Raw genomic sequence first — 19644 nt, 5'->3', positions numbered from 1 at the left:
CAAAAAGCTGATTAAATCATCATAATTAATATGTTTGATTTGTGAAGAAAGTGGTCAAATTTCTCAATATTGCTTTTAAAGAAACAACTTACATTCCTGTCTTTTAAAATGAGGTAGGGAGTGTGTGTGTGTGTGTGTGTGTGTTGGGGGGCCGCCAAGTAATTTTCCTGTCCATGTTGCTAGGCAACACAGAGAGAAAAATAGAAGTCGCTACTGTTTTCCAATTTGCAATAAAAAGAGTTAATTTATTCATTGAAATGTCTTCTTTTAGCATTTGCCATCTTTCGCTTATTTCAGTATTTCCTGCATAGGAGTATAGCCAACCATTTGAGAAGAACATTAGCCAAATTTGAAATAGGATTAGTTTTTGGGGGGATATTCAAGGCCCATTTTAACTGGGAGGGGTTATTTTGATGAAGTTGCCTCCACACCAAGTTGAAAGGTCCTCTTGCTAAAGCAGCTGAGAATGTACCCGTCCACTGACATGAGGCATGAACAGGAATATACCCAGACACTGACATGGGGTACTAACGGGAATGTACCCGTCCACTGACATGGGGCATGAGTGGGAATGTACCCGTCCACTGACATGGGGCATGAAGGGCAATGTACCTGTCCACTGACAAGGGGCATGAGTGGGAATGTACCCGTCCACTGACATGGGGCATGAAGGGGAATGTACCCGTCCACTGACATGGGGCATGAGTGGGAATGTACCCGTCCACTGACATGGGGCATGAAGGGGAATGTACCCGTCCACTGACATGGGGCATGAGTGGGAATGTACCCGTCCACTGACATGGGGCATGAAGGGGAATGTACCCGTCCACTGACATGGGGCATGAGTGGGAATGTACCCGTCCACTGACGTGGGGCATGAAGGGGAATGTACCCGTCCACTGACATGGGGCATGAAGGGGAATGTACCCGTCCACTGACATGGGGCATGAGTGGGAATGTACCCGTCCACTGACATGGGGCATGAAGGGGAATGTACCCGTCCACTGACGTGGGGCATGAGTGGGAATGTACCCGTCCACTGACATGGGGCATGAAGGGGAATGTACCTGTCCACTGACGTGGGGCATGAGTGGGAATGTACCCGTCCACTGACATGGGGCATGAAGGGCAATGTACCCGTCCACTGACGTGGGGCATGAAGGGGAATGTACCCGTCCACTGACGTGGGGCATGAGTGGGAATGTACCCGTCCACTGACGTGGGGCATGAAGGGGAATGTACCCGTCCACTGACGTGGGGCATGAGTGGGAATGTACCCGTCCACTGACGTGGGGCATGAAGGGCAATGTACCCGTCCACTGACGTGGGGCATGAAGGGGAATGTACCCGTCCACTGACGTGGGGCATGAAGGGGAATGTACCCGTCCACTGACATGGGGCATGAGTGGGAATGTACCCGTCCACTGACGTGGGGCATGAAGGGCAATGTACCCGTCCACTGACGTGGGGCATGAACGGGAATGTACCTGTCCACTGACATGGGGCATGAACGGGAATGTACCCGTCCACTGACATGGGGCATGAGTGGGAATGTACCCGTCCACTGACGTGGGGCATGAAGGGCAATGTACCCGTCCACTGACGTGGGGCATGAACGGGAATGTACCCGTCCACTGACATGGGGCATGAACGGGAATGTACCCGTCCACTGACATGGGGCATGAGTGGAGGATGTTCTTTTATGGACCCAATTCTAAAGCCTAGAAACTAAGCCATCTGTGAATTATCCAGTGCTCTGATCACAACTTGTGCTTAATAAATGTTTGCACATGACGGTTAACCCTTATCTCCCTAAACCAAATAGGGTTGTTTCTCCCTCTTGATTGTGTTGCTTGCATTGCTGGTTTAAATGACAAAATGAAGTCTCTGTAAGAGAACCACCCCTTATTATCATTTCCCAAGTGTTGACAATGTTAATTACGTAAGCCACTGGGCACACAGCTGCTAGTAGCTGGAAGGAAATATTCTGCCTCAGTTGGACAAAATAATAGTGAAGTAGAGAATACAGAGGACAGAAGAAGTAAATTCTGGCCTCATTCTGCAAACAAAGGTACCATTGAACAAAGCACTTAATGTCCCCAAGACAGAGCTCTGCACAATAAGCAAGTGGGGTGAGAAGCTCAGATCTATGGCAGGGATTCACAATAACTCTAATTTAATCTCCACAACAAAGCATGAGCTAAATCCTGAATCTGAGTTTAATAACCTCAAAGGATAAAGAGGAATTTCTATGCCAGGTGTACTCTCCAAAGTATACACTTCAAAAGAGAGAATGTTCTGTGAAAAAGTACCCCTTCTCTGCTATATCTAGTGGCTGTTCCCATAGATGGGGACCTCACTGGGTAATATTTATAAGAAAACAATCACCCTACTACCCCTTCCTCCATTCAAGGATAAACATTTAGGAGATGAAATTAAATTGGCCAATTCTTCTTTTAGTAGTTCACTATGACTCCTGTACGTTAAAATGCAAAAGTAGACTGCAAGAAGAAAACCACAGTGAAAACACTCAGATGGAACTGAAATAGCATTATTGGATTTTCTATCTGGAAAGAGCATCTTTTTTTCTTTTGTTTTTTCCAACTGAGTCCCAGAGAGGATAAGATAACACAGCCAATTAGTGCAGGAGCTGGAGCCAAACCCCAGGCCTCATCAAATAATCTCAACAGGTCAAACCTGATGCCAGGAGGATCAGTGGAGAAAGACGATACGACCTGATGTTTGGTGGGACAGGCTCGAAACGTACTGGGGACTGACTGAATGCCCCTCCCCCACTTTTAGATGGTGGTGTGCAGACACAGCCTCGGCAGGAGGTTTGAACAGAGGAGCTTCCAACTTGGTTATAGTTTAAATTTAAGGAACTTAGAAGTCTCATTTCAAAACACATAATAAAAGAAACCAAATTCAAGCAGCTAGTTTTTGAGTTCAGAAGCCTCCAAGGAGCCCGTGCTTAGTAAAATATTGACTGAGCACCATGATAACACCTTCTAAGCGCATGTCTTCCTCCCCACCTCGCTTGTGAAATCAGAACACTGAAAGGCTTTCCATGTGCTCTGCTGCACCTTTTCCTCCTCCCTTCCCACTCCTTTCAGTCTTGCCTTGGTATTACTGGGAAAGACAAACAGTTGTAAGGGGATTAAAAACTGTCTTCCACTGTGAAAGAAGAGCTAATCCTCACTCCGTTCCTTAGCATGGAGAAGCTAACAGTTTCCAGTAACTTTTTGACTTTTGTCTCCAAGCTCAGCCAAGTTCTCCATTACTACACGAGAAGCTAAAAAATAAGTAGTGATGAAAAACCATGGTGCTCAGTGTGGGTTTCCTCCACAAAAGCACATGTCATATGTACCCAGCCCCTGCTCCATGGACCCTAAGCCACTCTGGACCACCATTCTATGCCACAAAGCAACTCCTCACCCTGCAGACCCCTCCAACAATGACACTTTTCCTTCTCCTTCCTTAAGGAAGGCTAATAATAATGATGCTTCCTCATTATAACCAAGGAAGCTTACAAACCAGTGCCAGTAAAGCCAAGTCTTTGTGATACAGGACAAAAAGAGCGGGGTGTTTATAAATGAAGCAGCAACCATTTATTCTTCTCCGAGTTCAGATTTAGAGAAGCTTACAGAGAAAGCAAAAGCCCTGAGTGCAAGCTAAGAGAAACCATGGGTATAATAAGGCCCTGCTATTGGTCACCATCTGCCTTCACCTGGTTATTACCTAGAGACAAGAGCGCTATTATGAGAGAGCTATTTGCTGGCACCTGTGCCATTCTGCACCAAGGCTCAGACAGGTCATAAGCAAGGAGCTGGCTTATTTCCTTACCCTCTGCTTCCGCAGGCTTCCTGGGCTGGTGGGTGATGGGCTGGGCGATTTGCCTGAGCGCGGAGTGGAGAGCTGACTACCAGGGGTTCCATTAACTAGAAGTACAAAGAATCACAGAGAGGAAAAATGGCACATTAAGGACATTTCAGGACAAATCAACTTCTCAGAGAAATAAACAACTACAGAGGAGCATTTGCTAAAATTCCAGACACCTTTTTATCTGTGGTCCTGAGAAAAAGCTTCAGGGAATACCTTCTTCAGAAATTCACTGTTTTATTAATCCTGTGTTTAATATAGCAGTAGATTACATTAAAAATGTTTAAACTGTACTTTTCACAACTTTCCCAATGAATGTATTATTGATGCCTTTAACGGTACCAAAAGGGATCTGGGGGATGTGGGACGTTTTCTATGAGATTCGTCCTTAATTCTTTAGTTTAGCTTCCCAGTAACACCCAGTGGGAGTACATATTAGCACAGTTCACAAGTGATATTCTCAGTGATTTGTGCAACTGAATCACTGTCTTTTTATAGTTAAGAACTGACTTCTAGAAGTTCCTGCATCCACTTCTGCCCTGTATATCTCCTTAGCCTAAACTCTGAAGGACCTGCCCTCAACAGAACAAAGTAACAGGCACAGACACTCGGGAATTCCTCTCCATCTGTCTTTACATGGTTGAAAAATAAAAGCTGCTTTCTAACAGGTTTAAATCACTGAAATTTTACCCGATTATTAAGATTTTCATACAACATTATCACTAAACTGAATCAAAGCCACAGAACTCAAGTAAGCAATTCTTTCCTCTGAGTAATAATAAAAAACACTTAAAGAAATGAGTTTATAAAGATATATAATGTCACCATTATCTTACCCATAAAAATGAGAACATTTTTACATGCATTACATCCACAGTCAGTGAAAAAGAATTAACCATGAGACACACACACACACACATCCTGGAAGGTACATAAGAAACATTTTCTGAAAGTGAGAGCAAGAATGCATTTAACTTACCTTCTATGAGCTCTAACATGGACACAGTCTTAGTGTTTGAACTAAGGCAAAAGGCAAAATCGCTTCCCAGCACTTAGCCCAGCACGGGGAAATGGGAGGGAAGCAGGTGGATTAGTTAAGGATGGCTAAGGCTGCTCCCAGGCAGACTGAATGAGATGCAGGCTTCATCAGCAGATGCCTTTTCTGCGTAAGGCTGACGTCTCCCAACCAGCAGTGGGAGGTGCGGGTTCTGGCTTAGGCTACATCAAAGGTGTCAATTAAGCCTCATGCCAACCCGGAGCCACTGCTACCCCCACCCCAACACCACTAACTCCCGGAAGCCGGAGACCTTTCAGTACTTTGTGCTGAATCATAACAAAGTGCCTCTGGGGGCAAGAGACCCAATGACTCATATGAAAATCAAAATGACAGTAACTCTTCTAAAGCCTGCTAACTAGTGGGTACTCAGTACATCTTCACAAAATTCAATGGTACAGTAGGATGTTTATTGATTTTTCATACACAGTGTTTGCACAAAACATTATTAGGGCCCATGAAAGTGGGAAGGTCTTTGTTTTGTCATCTCCAAAGACCTTTAAAAAATGTAATATAACCCACATTGCACTAATATGTAATTTTGCCTTTGCAATGTATTTGGTGACTCAAAAAAAAAAATACCAAAGCAAACTTTTTTTTTTCTTTCTTTGACAGCTTGAAGTAGGAAGCACTGAGAATGCTTTAATTTGCTTACATCCTACAGTCCTTTCTGTACTGAGCTTGATGCTCAGCCCTCTTTGCACTGGACTTCCCAGTCAGTAACCTCTACGGAAAGGGCTGTGAAATAGGCAAAGACTAAAGAGCTGTCGGTAGAGGCAGAATCTATAGCTAATAAACCAATAAGCAAGAGACACCCAGGATATGGCTGAAAAACAGGTTTCAAGAATGCAATATCTTCTTTGCTCACTTTACGTCTTTATGTCACACCTAAAGGCTACACAGATTGGGGGGAAATGAGCAAATGGGGAAGCAAACACAGTATTGACATTTTTATTTTTTAACTGGGGAACAGTGTGTTTCTCCAGGGCCCATCAGCTCCAAGTCAAGTCGTTGTACTTGGAGGCGCAGCTCACCTCCAAGTCCAGTCACCATTTTCCATCTTTAGTTGCAGGGGGCACAGCCCACCATCCCATGTGGGAAATGAACCTGCAACCTTCTTGTTAAGAGCTTGTGCTCTAACCAACTGAACCATCCGGCCACCCCTCCGGCAGTTCAGCGGCAGCTCTTTGTCTTCCATCTAGTTGTGGAGGGCGCAGCTCACTAGCCCATGTGAGAATTGAACTGGAAAACTGGTTGTTCAGAGCTCACACTCTAACCAACTGAGCCATCTGGCCGCCCCCAGTATTGATAGTTTTAAATATTGAGACTACTCTTATCACGTCAATGGGGGAAAAAAAGGGAAAAAAGAAAGTGAAAATAACTTTAGGAATACCTTGCTTTAAAAAAGCAAAATAATATAACAAACAGCGTGTTTAGTAACTGCTCATTATGTGTGCATCTCAGTTTATTGAAGAATTTATTTTCTATGGAGAAGTTAATATACTTAAACTACACACACATACACACACACACACACACACACACACACAGGATGCCAAAAAATATACACACACTTTAAGAAAGGAAAACTGTATTAAAATTATAATAATATATGCCAATAACAAAAGATGACTACAAGTCATGTTTGACTTTTGCAATTACCAGAGGTGCTCAAAGTGGTTACCATCAGTGTCCAGACACTTCTGATTATGGAGAACTACTGCTTGAGGGACGTTGAAAAAGTGTCCACTTGTATACATTTTTTTGGCACCCCTGGTGTGTGTGTGTGTGTGTGTGTGTGTGTGTGTGTGTGTGTGTGTATGCTATATGTATATATAAACACACACACACATACATGTGTATATATATATATGTACATATATGTATGTATATATTCTCATTTAACTCTCACAATAACTTGTGAGGCAGGCAGTATCATTTTACAGATGAGGAAACCGAGGCATAAAGATGATAAGCAACTTGATACAGGGTAGAGCTGGAGATCTAATCTAGGCAATCCAAAAATGCACTCTTCACCAACCTTCTAGCCTTCAGGGAAATCAGGTCACCAAACTAGTCATCACAGTAAAGTATTTTGAGAGGGGAAGTAGTGGGTGTTGCTGTTGGAATCCTAACAATCTGTGGGGTCAAGGTTGGCCCACGCCGTACAGAAAGGTTAGCGGACAATGGAGCCAGAACCTAAGTATTAGTAGGAGTTCGCCAGGTGAGGGAGGGTAAAGCACGATAAAGGAGAAGTATGCCAAGGTGAGAGACTACCTGTTTCATGGCTGGCTATGGACGACGGAGCAAGTGTGGTGTGTTAAGAGACCTAAAACTGTTAGCTCAGCAGATGACAGGAACAGATGACAGAGCCTTATGCATTAGGATGCAGGAGGGGTAGGCAGGGGTGGCATAATGAAGGGCTTCCGAATTAATGGTCTCTGTCCACCGGGGCACTCGGACCTGCATCCCTCATTCAAAGCCACTGAGCTCAGGCATCTATTTGTGCCTCATCTCTCTGGAAAAATGAAGCTTGACTGCCAAACAAGTCATTTACAATCAAACATGTTTGGAACACAACCTGCTTGAAAGTTGGGAACGGCCTGTATTCTTAGGGTCAGAGTTCTGTTCAAACTCTTCCTCTTGGCCACGTAAAAAGCATTAGCAATTTCTTAAAACGGCTCTTGACACCCAGAAAACATCCCACACCTTATTGTTGAATCACTGTCAGAATAAATAAATTTATTTCCTAAGTTTGACATACTTATTGAGTTTAGCTGCTTTTTAGCCTGTAATACCAGAAATCCCTGAATGCCAATAAAAAAGGGTTTTGTCACTTATTTAACAGAACTTATTAAACTGCAACTAACAAATGGCCTTACTTTACATAGGGCTTTATTAAACAATTCTTTATCTCGAATGGGAAACATTTAACTTCACAAGGTTGTTTGCAAATGGTAAAGTGGGCCTAACAATTACTTCAGGCTGAAGTCACTAACGTCTGAATTACTAAAATACTTATCAAATTCACCCCTTTAGACCGAGTTCTGGTTTCCTTTGCTCAGGTCTGTCAGGTATATTCTCCTTAAACCCTCTATCTCTTGCTCCGCTTGTTACTTCCTGAATGACAGGTGCTAAACTTTAGGTTGGATTATTCACCAATCCCCTGAGGACCCAATTACATGTCTGGCCACCAAAGAGCTGTGGAAAAAAGTCTGTGAAGCTGACGTCTACCATCCCTCTTCCACGGTCCTCTCTTTTTTTCAACTTGGCCACCACCTAGTCCCACCAAGGACACAACAGTATGGATTGGTCACGGCACATTACTTCTCATGACAGATCTCGCCTCACCTTTTCCTTCATTTAAGATAGGTGATCCCACTCTATGTTACTCATTGGAGCCATGAATTCGGGGTTCTGTAATCAACCAGTTGGTACACACAGCATGCACTTACTGTGTGCCTGACTATCCGCTGGTCCCTGTCACCCAAAACTTATCATTGAATATGAAAGTTACTAAAACATTCTATAATTTGGAAATACTTGGCTTACTTTTATTAATTCATTGCTCCTTTTAAATGACTTTAGGCTCATGTATACAATAGTTTAGCAACTTCTTTGTGAACTTAAAGTGTTCTTCTCTTTACAGTTGCATTCTTTTAAGTCTCAGACATCAAATGAAAGCTAAATGTTCAAATGTCTCAGACTCATCCTGAAATTAAAGCAATCTCTAAGCAAGACCATCTAATTACAATTACAAGGTAAGTAACTTTTGGGGCATGAACATCTACTTTGCTCTTTCCCTATCTTCTTTCTGCACTTGAGGTAGCTCATTTATTTATGAGGAGGGAACGTATTTGCATACATATGGGTGTCCGACTGTGTATTCAGTGGGGTGGTGATTCAGGCACGTTGCTGGGGAGATCTGGCTGCTTGCCTTGGATTTTCCTTCACTCTCTGATCATGGAGGAGGCTGTAGATACTCTAAATCTTTTTCCCAGCCTTTGTCCATTGCTTGTCACATTATTGAGAGAAACAAAAACAGAAAGAAAAACAGATGGAGCCAACTGAGGCAAAGAGAAAAAGATAACTATCTAATGGCAGGCGGAGACTCTTGGGAGAAGATGCTTTTTCCTAATTCTGTCTTCATAGTGGCTCAGCTGAGAGGAGAGGTGGAACCTTGACTTTCTCCATTTGTCTACATTCTCGTCTTAAACTGGGACAATGGGTTCAATTCAAAGGGACTATCTTCTGAGAATAATAGGAAGTGGGAAGTCAATAGAAAGAGTGGGGATGGAGAAAAGGACATGGCTCTGATTTTTTTTAAAATAAACATTTACACAAAAGGCCCTTGAACCTCAGGAAATCTAAGCAACTTGAACAGATCCTAGTATTTCTCCGTTCACTCATCTGCTCAACATTTACCCAACAGTTGCCATGAATGTGGAAGCACTGCAGAATGTGTAAAGAACTCCTGCTCTCAGAAACCTAACAGCCTACTAGGATGATACAATATTTCACCTGTACACTGGGAGCCAAATCCATCGGCACAGGATCTTAGAGGTGGGAAAGACCCTCTGTGGGAAAAGGAAAGACCCACTGTGGGAAGGAACAGTGAGGTGATCAGGGAACGTTTCACAGAGGTCACTGGAGTCAAATTGGGAATGTGCCCTTTTGACAGCTAAAGTAACAGAGGAAGACTTCTAGCAATAATGGTTAGAGATGGAAAAGGGATACCTGGTGAAGATTTAAATTGATTTATAGAATAGAGCAAAAATCCAGAGGAGAAGTGGCAGATGTGGCTAGACAGGAAGACTGTGGCCAAATCAAGGTAGTTCTTCAGAGGAGAATAAGGAGCTGAGACTTTATTGGCAGAAAGAAAGTAAGGGCAACAAATCTGACCTTGGTGTGCAGGGCAGAGGTAAGGGGCAGAGGACCAATGCAGGGAGGAGGCCAGCTAGTGGTGTCTGTAGCCTGTGAAATAGCGGAATCTTAGAACAGCATGACAGAGGAAGAGCCAAGGAGACCGGTGACAAATTTGACATAGAAGGGGAAGGGAAAAGGAGTCAAAGATGATTCCTGGGTAAAAGGAAAAAGATATTTAATTCAACATTAAAACAGGATCATCTGGAATCCTTCGATGTAAAATTATGAAAATGTGTCCGTGGGGATTCCAGAAGAGGCTGTGGTTATCATGAGGGAATCAGGTGCTGAGGGCACCTTGGATCAAGGTGGATGATGGTCCTGGGATTGCAGGACCGGCTCTGCGGCCCTCTTGGTCGCCCGGTGGGTGCTTTGCCCCCACCCTACCAGGTATCACAGGACAGCCTCCCCTTAGAGTTAAGCCTGGGAGTCAGCCCTGGAGCAGTCCCACAATGACCCCCAGGGGACACCATGCCCAAAAGATGCCCCCAGACCTCTGGTCTTGCTACAGGTTCCCAGTGGTGTCTTTGCTGCCAAATCCTATGACCTCCTTTTGGTTCTCATGCTACTAGACTTCTAAGCATTGAACATTTCTGGTCTCTCGCTCCATCTCAAAGCTGTCTGCCCCTTGGACTTCTGTCACTGCACCCTTAGGGTTCTCCTCCCTCTTCGGATGTGCTCTTAGAACTGCAGATGTCCCACTGTCATCTTTACTTTATAAATCTTTCACTGGGGTCGGGAGAGAGGTAGCTTACCCTCCTGTTGTTTAAATCACTACTATATGCCAAGGTCTGTCAAATGTGTATTGTGGGCTCAAATTGGACTTAACCACCATTACTTATTCCTAAACATTTCCAAAGCAATGTATACTCTACATGTCTCAAATGGAACACATTCCCTGCCTCTCTCCTCAGTTGACAAACCTGTTCCTGGTCTCTGGTTCCTCTCTCTTTCTCTGGTCTCATATCCAGTTAAATTCCTGATTTCATTTCCCTTTTGAAGTCTCCCCCACTCCCAACATTGCTGTTTAAATTCTGTCCCATCAATTTCTTTCCAGGACGATTGCAGTGGCCTCATGGAGACTTCCAGGCCCTTAGCCACTCATGTGTAGCCATACTCTCTACCACTGCACCATTGTTTCTAAAATTCAAATACAAATAAAATCACAGTCACTATAAATCCCCTTTCACCCCGTAACACCTACAACAAAACTATGCCTGCGTGGCCCTGTGCAATCTGACGACAAGCAACTGAACTATCACCATCTTCTCTAATCCTTCCCTATTCTGTCATTGATTTTTATTGAACTGAACTGGCATCTGTTTCTCTATATTCTAATATACCTTCATGACTTTTTGCCTTGACTCAGGTGGCAATGTCTTCCTGGCTCTTCTTATCCTGCAAGTCTGAATTTATTAGTCCTTTTTTCTTGGAAGCTTTCTCTGACCCAGTTAATGAGATTTAACCCATTCTTCCTCTGGGCTGTCATAACACAACACTGTTATAGTAAGAGGTACAGATGTTTGTCTCCCAACTTGAAAGAAGAACTGTGGTTTAATTGTCTTTGTAATCTTGGGACCTAATACACGCCTGGAAAACAGTATATGCTCAGGAAATATTTGTTTAAGTAACATGAGGCGTTAACATAGAGGGGTTTATAAGAGCAGTTGGGGTAGGCTGCTGCCCCCATATAGACAGTGGGTCAAGATAAATGTTCAAAGTTTTGAAGAGTATCTTTGGAGATATTCACCTGCTGAGGGCGAGCAGTAGGAGTAGAAGGGCCCAGGGAAAGAGAATGGACGAATTACTGAGCTTTATATGCAGCAAAAAAAATTCTAGACACAATGATGAGTCATCAGCCCTCTTGATTTTCTTGGTGCATTCTGTTTTCAGCAATTCCCTTGGAACCCCAAAGCAGAAAAAATAATCCTCCAGAGAATGTACTAGGATGAAATCTCTACACCAAAGGAAAAAACTGAACTAAAAATTAATAGCCAGCAATCTGCCTTTGAAGGTGTTTGATATAAATTTAAAAAGTTGACAAATGGAACTAGTAGGCTGATTAAAATTCTCTTTGCTTCCCCAGCTTTGATTCTTATCTGAATATGTTGAATAAAATACTTTTATGTAAAAAAGTAAAATTTGGATAGCATAAATAAAAAGACTTCAGGGTTCCCAGTCACATACAAGTTAAGTGTTAAGCCCGGGAAGGAGGGACTGGTGCTTCAGTCATGGCAGACGGTAATTTACTAAAGCACCCAGCTTTTCCCTCTGTCAGATATTCATCCTTGCATCTCCAGCACCCCACATTGCTAGTCCTCGTGGGTTCTCAACGCACACTGTGTGAATAGTTGTTGACAGGAGTGTTTCTACCTTAGACTAAATGCTTCTGAAGGGCACAGAAGTCCGTCAGCTCATGCTTGAATTAATGACTGTAAGGTACCCACTGGGGGCTCAGTTATGTTTGCCAAGGCTTCTATAGAGAGAGAGAGATTCTAAATAGAGGGTGTCATTCTATGAGAAAAAGTTGGCCATCGATCTAAGTGGAAATAAAACCTCTAAAACAAACAAATAATCAATCTAACAAACAAACGGAAAACCCCAAAGATCTTTGACAGTATCCAAGAAGAGGTCAAAATTTTGAAATCTGTAAGTTTTAAGGAGGACTCTATCAATGAAAATTCAAGATAGATAAATGTGGTTTTCTTATACTTTTAATATTAAGAAAATAATATAAAGCAAACTAAACTTTATCTTTTCTTATTGAAATCAAATTAGTACATATTGTACTCTTATTTTGGAGATATTTTGTTATAAATTATTGTACAGATAAAGAAACTTGGGGGGCAGCCAGGTGGGCGGGTGGCTCAGTTGGTTAGAGCACAAGCTCTGAACAACAGGGTTGCCGGATCGATTCCCACATTGGCCAGTGAGCTGCGCCCTCCACAGCTAGATTGAAGAGAACGAGCTGCAGCTAAACTTCCGGAGGGCTGGCTGGATGGCTCAGTTGGTTAGAGTGCGAGCTCTCAACAACAAGGTTGCTGGTTCGATTCCCACATGGGATAGTGGGCTGCGCCCCCTGCAACTAAAGATTGAATATGGCGACTGGACTTGGAACTGAGCTGCACCCTCCACAACTAGACTGAAAGACAACGACTTGGAGCTGATGGGCCCTGGAGAAAACACACTGTTCCCCAATATTCTCCAATAAAATTTAAAAAAAAAGAAATTTGTTTAAAATAATTTCACTTTTAAATTACACATTTTATGAGATGTCTGTGTTCCAAAGATGAACACACATGAATAAAGATTCAACCCATATTAAACACTCTTTATAATGTTTTTATATTTTCTTGTTTCTTTTAAGAAGCAACTAAAACCATTTTCCCCTTTCTTAGTGGTATCACATTCAATGTCTCAGCATGCAATTGTCTGGGGGATCGTTATTTTCTTGTGTGTTATTAAGGCTTCTGGTTTCTTTTTTTCTAGTTCCAATCTAGTTCCAATAGAGAGCCTTCTTTGGACTCTCTCTGTTATGGATACTAATAATAATTCAACAGGTATGTGAATTATGTTATCTATAAATTATTTAGGGGGCTTGATCTGTATGCTTCTTGAGAGTAGAGGCTGTTTCTTTCATCTCTACAGTGTTAGAGCCTAGCAAACGTCTGACACTGGCAGACTCACGCTTGATATTTCTGAATGTGTAATTGAACACCTTACATTAATAAATCACCTCTAACTTCTTTTAGTCCCAAGAAGAGGAATGGGTACAGGACAAAGAGAAGATTTATAGAAGATTCTCAATCTCGTTCTAACACTGACTTACATGGAAAGGCTTCTGTCTCCCATTGACATACATCATGAAGTTGGGGTGAATCATTTCACCTGCAGAAAGCTGGTGCCTGGCACTCATACTTAGGCTTCTGTTCAAAGTGTTATAATGTCGTATATTGCAATGTTACACCAGGTGCTATATTAGTTATTTCCTGCAGGTCAAAAGTTTAATAAGCAGAGGAGAAAAAAAATGGTATCAAAGACTGCCAGCCTGCTGTGTCTGGAGTACTGGAAGCCCCAGGTGCCAGCCCTGTGCTGCCACTGTTAACGCTGTGACTCTGGGACAGGCAATTGCCCCAGCCTCTGCTTCCGCATTTCTAAAAACGCACTATATTATTACAAAACAAATAATAATATCGTGTTGCTTGTTGTTGGGAGACAACTGGGAAAATCAAAAAAGATCAAAGAGATAAAAGTCCTGATGTTTCATTTAAATATACGTTAACAATATTATCATGAACAGTAGCATGGCATGAAAACTGAGCAAATCTTAACTTTATACTATGCTCCAATCTCTGGGTAATGCAGGAAGATGATACTGGAAGTATAAATTGGAAAACGGAAGCAGAGATTATTTTACATTTTAAGTTAATATTTTAGGAGGAAAAACAAAGATTATTTAATGTTAAAGAGTCAGGTTCACAATGGTGATTGGGGTTTGGGACAACATCAGTGTGTAAGAGGTATGAAAGTAAAATTATTCAAATTCCTATCTTCATGATTTATTAAAACACTGATGTTAAGAAAATGATGATCAATTATATTGGGCTAATTCACTGCTCCTTTCCACCGGTTGTAAGAGCCAGACTTGAGTAGAGACAGGAGTCTTAAACTCGCTCAGGAGACAGGCCCCAGGCAGGGGCTCCCCTGACATCCAGCAGCCACACTTGCAATTGAAAAGAAACGAAAATATCACAGTACTTCCTGAACCCCAGGCTTCCATCCCAGGGAAGGAAATTGTCTTGAGGTCACTGGTATCATCAACGTATTTGTGATTGACTGGGTACCACTGCTCTGTAAACCCTCTCTAAATTAGAATCACCGAGAAGAAGGTGGTAAGATTTCGTGGCAAGTCAGACTCAAGAGACAGTCATTGCATGTGATAAGCTGTTACATAACCAGGATATGGTTCTATGGAATATCTTCTAGATCAAAATGCAAGAAGTTGAAAATTTTATATGCATACAAGACTCATATGAAACAAAACGGGATCAGTGCTATTTGATTAATTTTGACCTAGTGGTTAAAGACACCTTGAATGAAGGTAGTTTTTCAAGAACAAACTGATTTTAAAATAGATTTGGATTCCACTTTCTTTATGGAAATGAAACTACCTGGCATGCCGTACCTGGAATCATAAATTCCAAGTTAGTGCTGGTCAAACCAACCAGGTTTTCAGTAGAGTTGAAAAGAGCTTCTGGGAAACAATAGAAAATAGAAATGCTTGTTTGAAGCAATATATTGATTTTGAGGTAACGTGTCCTATCCATTTTAAACTTCCAAAAGCAATAGTTCCAAATGTAGGCAGTAACAAATAGAAATGCATTTAATACATTTGCCTAGCTGCTTTGTTGAGTTTCTGAAATTACTTTTGGTGAATGCTATAGCCATCTATATTTATGAGATTATAATTAAATACATTATATTTATAAGATTTATATAATCTTAGAGATGCTGAATAGTGACTATGTTACCAGTTAATTCTAAAGGGAAATAATTTCCTGTATTTATTTTTTAATGAATTCATATTTTAAGTCTTTTTAAGGTTAGATTCATGATTCTCTTTACTTTAATTCAAATTTTAGATTGTTTTTTGGAGTAAAACAGGCTCTTCACTATTTACAAGGTTGCATCTGAGTTGCAAAAATTCTCTCTCCATATTTTCCTCCCATTTCCCTCCATTCAATCTTGGCTCCCATAATCAGACAGAGAGAAAGTGTGGGGACATTTTTGTTACATCTGTAATAGGAACTTTAGCAGCAGACAGTATCTGTTCCAGGTCTCATGATTCTATTCTCTGACTTGTGCACAATAATCTGACCTATCCCCTACCTTTCTAGAATTATGGGGACAAAAAGAAAAAAGAAAAGAAACTTCCATCCAAACCCAGGAGCATCTAACTGCCTACAGGTCTCAAAAACAAAACCTGTTAACAACAATAACAACAACAAAAATTAATAGCAAAAGTGTATATTGAGTCTCTTGAAACATCTATACTGTAGAAGCCATACGAATTTGACTAATCACTCATCATTAGATGCCACCCCCCCCCCACACACACATACCTGATATTTTAAAATTCATGGTATATATACTAAGAGGAAGAGAGGAAAGATTAAGTCAAATTTATCAATGTCAGAGCTGATTTGGATCGAGGACTAATTCTGTTCTTTAACATTCATGTTTTTTTAGTTGTATTGAGAACGTTTCCGTTAACATGGGGCTTCTTTCTCCTTCACATCCTTCTGTGATGGCACTAAATAGACAAGATTTTAGGGACAAAAGGCTGGCAAGCCCCATGACATCTTTCTCTCTTATTGCCCCTGGGAGTTCATCCTAAAGCACAGGGAAATGAGAAATGGTCTTTGTCCGAGAGCCTCCAAAGAGCTCGGTTTTAACCTGTTGGCAGGTTAATGAACAAGCTAAGGTCTGCCAGGGAAGTTTTACACGCAGCAATTCCAACATCACTCTGTCATTTTGGAGGTCCACATCGCTGTATGTAGGTGGTGTGTCTCTTGAAGGGAAAGACTTTCCCCAGTATCAGTTTCCAGGGAACGGATGATCTTCAGGCAGAAAGTCTATCCTCTCCCAAGGGATTGGTTCTCTGAAGGCTGGCCATGATAAGGATGGAGAAAACGAAGCTGGCATCTGTCACTCTCATATGCTCACTGCTCTCTTGATCTACACTTCAAGGTGTCTAGATGTCTGCTCTTGGGCTGCAGCCATTACAGATGGACTTTGCCACTCGGAAGCAAGCAAGGAGGTAGAAGGGAAGTCACGTCTATCACGCCAGTAAGTGAAGATAAGTAAGCCATCTCTTTCATACCAGATTATCCAGAGTCAACTGACTTCCTGTATTCATTTCCCCTTTGTTGTCTGCAATTCAGTGGTTCTCAAATTTGGGTGAGCCTCAGATTCACCTGGAGGGCACAGGAAAATGCAGATTGCTGGGCCCCAGCTCCAGAGTTTGTGATTCAGTGCGTCCAGGGAAAGGCTCAAGGCTGCATTTCCAACAAGTACTCAGGTAATCATGAAACTACTGATCTGGGGAACCACACTTTGGGAACCACTTCCTTAACCAAATGTTTCTTTAACTATTGGCTATAGACTATCTGATCAGATTCACCTGGAATATTTGCTAAACCACAGACAGGTTTATGGTCTTAGAATCTGAGGGGGCATGATCAGGATGGCAAACTTTACCGAGTTCCCAAGTGATGTTTATGCACTCTAAACATTCGCTCTTACTACCTGACCTTTCAGCAATGTCTCATTTTAGGGTTCATCCAATCTGGGTGAGCTATGTCATATTTAGGGAGGAGTTCTCAGCCCACCCTTCAACTAGAGGGGTGAACAAGCTGCACCTCAAGTGGCAGCCATGTTCTGAGACTTATTCGTTGGCAGGTTATGATGAAGGCCATGCTGTGGGAAGGGGGTAGTGGCAGCGCATTGTTGCCACTCAGATAGATCAACAGGAAAAGGTCTTTTGAAACCTGTTTAGGGAATCCATGTAATCAGTAAAGCCCTGAGGAGAAGGTGACTCTTAGAGAACCAAGTTGGGCTGGGTACTCTGGCTATCCAGCCAAAAGAATTCCTTCTTCTTATGGTAGAACAGTATTCTATTGTGTATATGTACCACATCTTCTTTATCCAATCATCTATTGAAGGACACTTTGGTTGTTTCTATGCCTTGGCCACTGTAAATAAAGCTGCAGTGAACATTGGAGTACATATATCTTTACCGATAAATGTTTTCAGATTTTTTGGGTAGATACCCAAAAGAGGAATTGCTGGGTCATATGGTAATTGTATTTTTCATGTTTTAAGGAACCTCCACACTGCCTTCCATAGTGGCTGCACCAGTCTGCATTCCCACCAGCAGTGTATGAGGGTTCCTTTTTCTCCACAGCCTCTCCAACACTTGTTATTATTTGTCTTGTTGATGATAGCCATTCTAACTGGTGTAAGGTAATATCTCATTGTGGTTTTTATTTGCATGTCTCTGATGATTAGGGATGTTGAACATCTTTTCATATGTCTATTGGGCATCTGTATGTCCTCCTGGGAGAAATGTCTATTCAGGTCCTCTGCCCATTTTTTAATTGGGTTGTTTGTTTTTTTGTTGCTGAGCTGTATGAATGCCTTATATACCATTTGCAACAACATGGATGGATCTTGAGATTATTATGCTAAGCAAAGTAAGTCAGACAGAAAAAGTCGAGAACCATATGATTTCACTAATATGTGGTATATAAAACTGAAAACAACAAAGGAACAAGACCAACAAATGAAGAAACAAAAACTCATAGACAGAGACAATAGTTTAGTGGTTACCAGAGGGTAAGGGGGTAGAAGAGGATAAAGGGGATCAAGTATATGGTGATGGTGATGGAAGGAGAACTGACTCTGGGTGGTGAACACACAATGTGATATATAGATGATGTAATACAGAATTGTACACCTGAAATCTATGTGACTTTACTAACAATTGTCACCTCAATTAATTTTAATTAAAAAAAAAAAAGAGTTCCTTCTTCCAAGGTTTCAGTTTTACTTGCAGATTATAGCACCTCCATTTTTAAATACAGAGGTTGTAACTTACACAATAGTGCAACAGCTGGTGAGTGGTGCCAGAGGCAGGCCTTGCATCTCCAGCTTAGAGATCCTTTCCCATCTCTCTGGGTCCATGCTGTTGAATACCAGAAGGCCTCTGGACCGGCCCTACATACAGGTCTTTGTCCCTAAGAGCGTCTCTGTCTTCATGAAATCAGGTGACTGTCACTTTGATGTATGATTATTTAATAATTCCCATTCAACATTTATATCATTTAATAAGTAATCCCTTTTAATAGTGAAACAGACCTTATACCTAAGACCAAAAACACACAATAAAACTCAAAAACAAGAACAACCTAAATGACTCATGTCAGTTTTAAGACCAAAGAAGGAAGAGTCAGGGCTGAGATGGTCATCTTGTGAGTACACATCCTGTGCCAACACCAGCACGGGAGCCCAGTGAGCGCCAGACACGGGCCGGGTCCCCGCCGCTATCCCTGCGCTGGGCTCCCGTTCTCACAGCCATGCTGGGAGCCAGCGTTCAACAAAGGTCCAGCAAATACAAACTGGCAAGTCTTCATAAGCCAGTACCGAGTAGAATAAATGATTTAACAGACTCCTGGAGTCGAAGGCCCTTAGTCTGAAAAATTAATTTTTGTGGTAGAAATTATGCAAGTTGGTCGTACACTTCCAGTTGCGGGCAATCTGAGTCTTCCCTAAGTTAATTTTCCCGAGCTCGATGTTTTCTCTGACAGCCAACATGTTAGACTCTGGAAAAATCTGTTCCACCACTCCAGCATGTTCTAAAATTATAAACCGGAACCTGCACTATCTTAAACCCTCTCACTCTGGGCTTCACATCCCCTCTGCTTGTCACGCGTCAGAAACAAGTCAGTTTCTCCAAAGTCGCCTTTGCTGCTTTACCTGAGCTAGTCGACGCTGGGGACTTGCTGCGCCTGGAAGGTCCCGGGCTCTTGGTGGTGCTCCTGCGGGATGACGAAGCTATTTTGGTGTAGGAAGTGGACTTCACCACTCGACATTCTGGGGAAAGAACAAGAAGCACACGTCGTTATAGGGTCATGGCACACCCCATTCAAAATGTACGCTAAGTTTGTAAGGAGAAATACATGGCAGTCCTCAGCCACTCCTTCTTCCTGCCAGCCCCATGCTCTTCT

General features: G+C 42.2%; 1 protein-coding gene across 5 annotated transcripts in view; it reads right to left on the bottom strand.

Moving 5' to 3' along the window:
* The window catches only part of DCLK1 (doublecortin like kinase 1), a 315147-nt gene that overhangs the window by 73760 nt on the left and 221743 nt on the right, over positions 1-19644 (bottom strand). For 3 of the 5 annotated variants that reach the window (XM_033103776.1, XM_033103774.1, XM_033103773.1), the window contains exons 5-6: positions 19394-19510; positions 3844-3938 (exon numbers count right to left, since the gene is read on the bottom strand). In XM_033103776.1, the coding sequence (XP_032959667.1) occupies positions 3844-3938; positions 19394-19510 (212 nt within the window). Of the gene's footprint in view, positions 1-3843; positions 3939-4858; positions 5042-19393; positions 19511-19644 lie in introns of those variants that run through there. The other 2 variants (XM_033103777.1, XM_033103775.1) reach the window with 2 other exon arrangements.

Source organism: Rhinolophus ferrumequinum, chromosome 4 (genome assembly GCF_004115265.2).
Source record: "Rhinolophus ferrumequinum isolate MPI-CBG mRhiFer1 chromosome 4, mRhiFer1_v1.p, whole genome shotgun sequence".
Lineage (NCBI taxonomy): Eukaryota > Metazoa > Chordata > Mammalia > Chiroptera > Rhinolophidae > Rhinolophus > Rhinolophus ferrumequinum.
The sequence above is the reverse complement of the archived record's forward strand: the minus strand, read 5'-3'. Positions and strand labels throughout refer to the sequence as shown.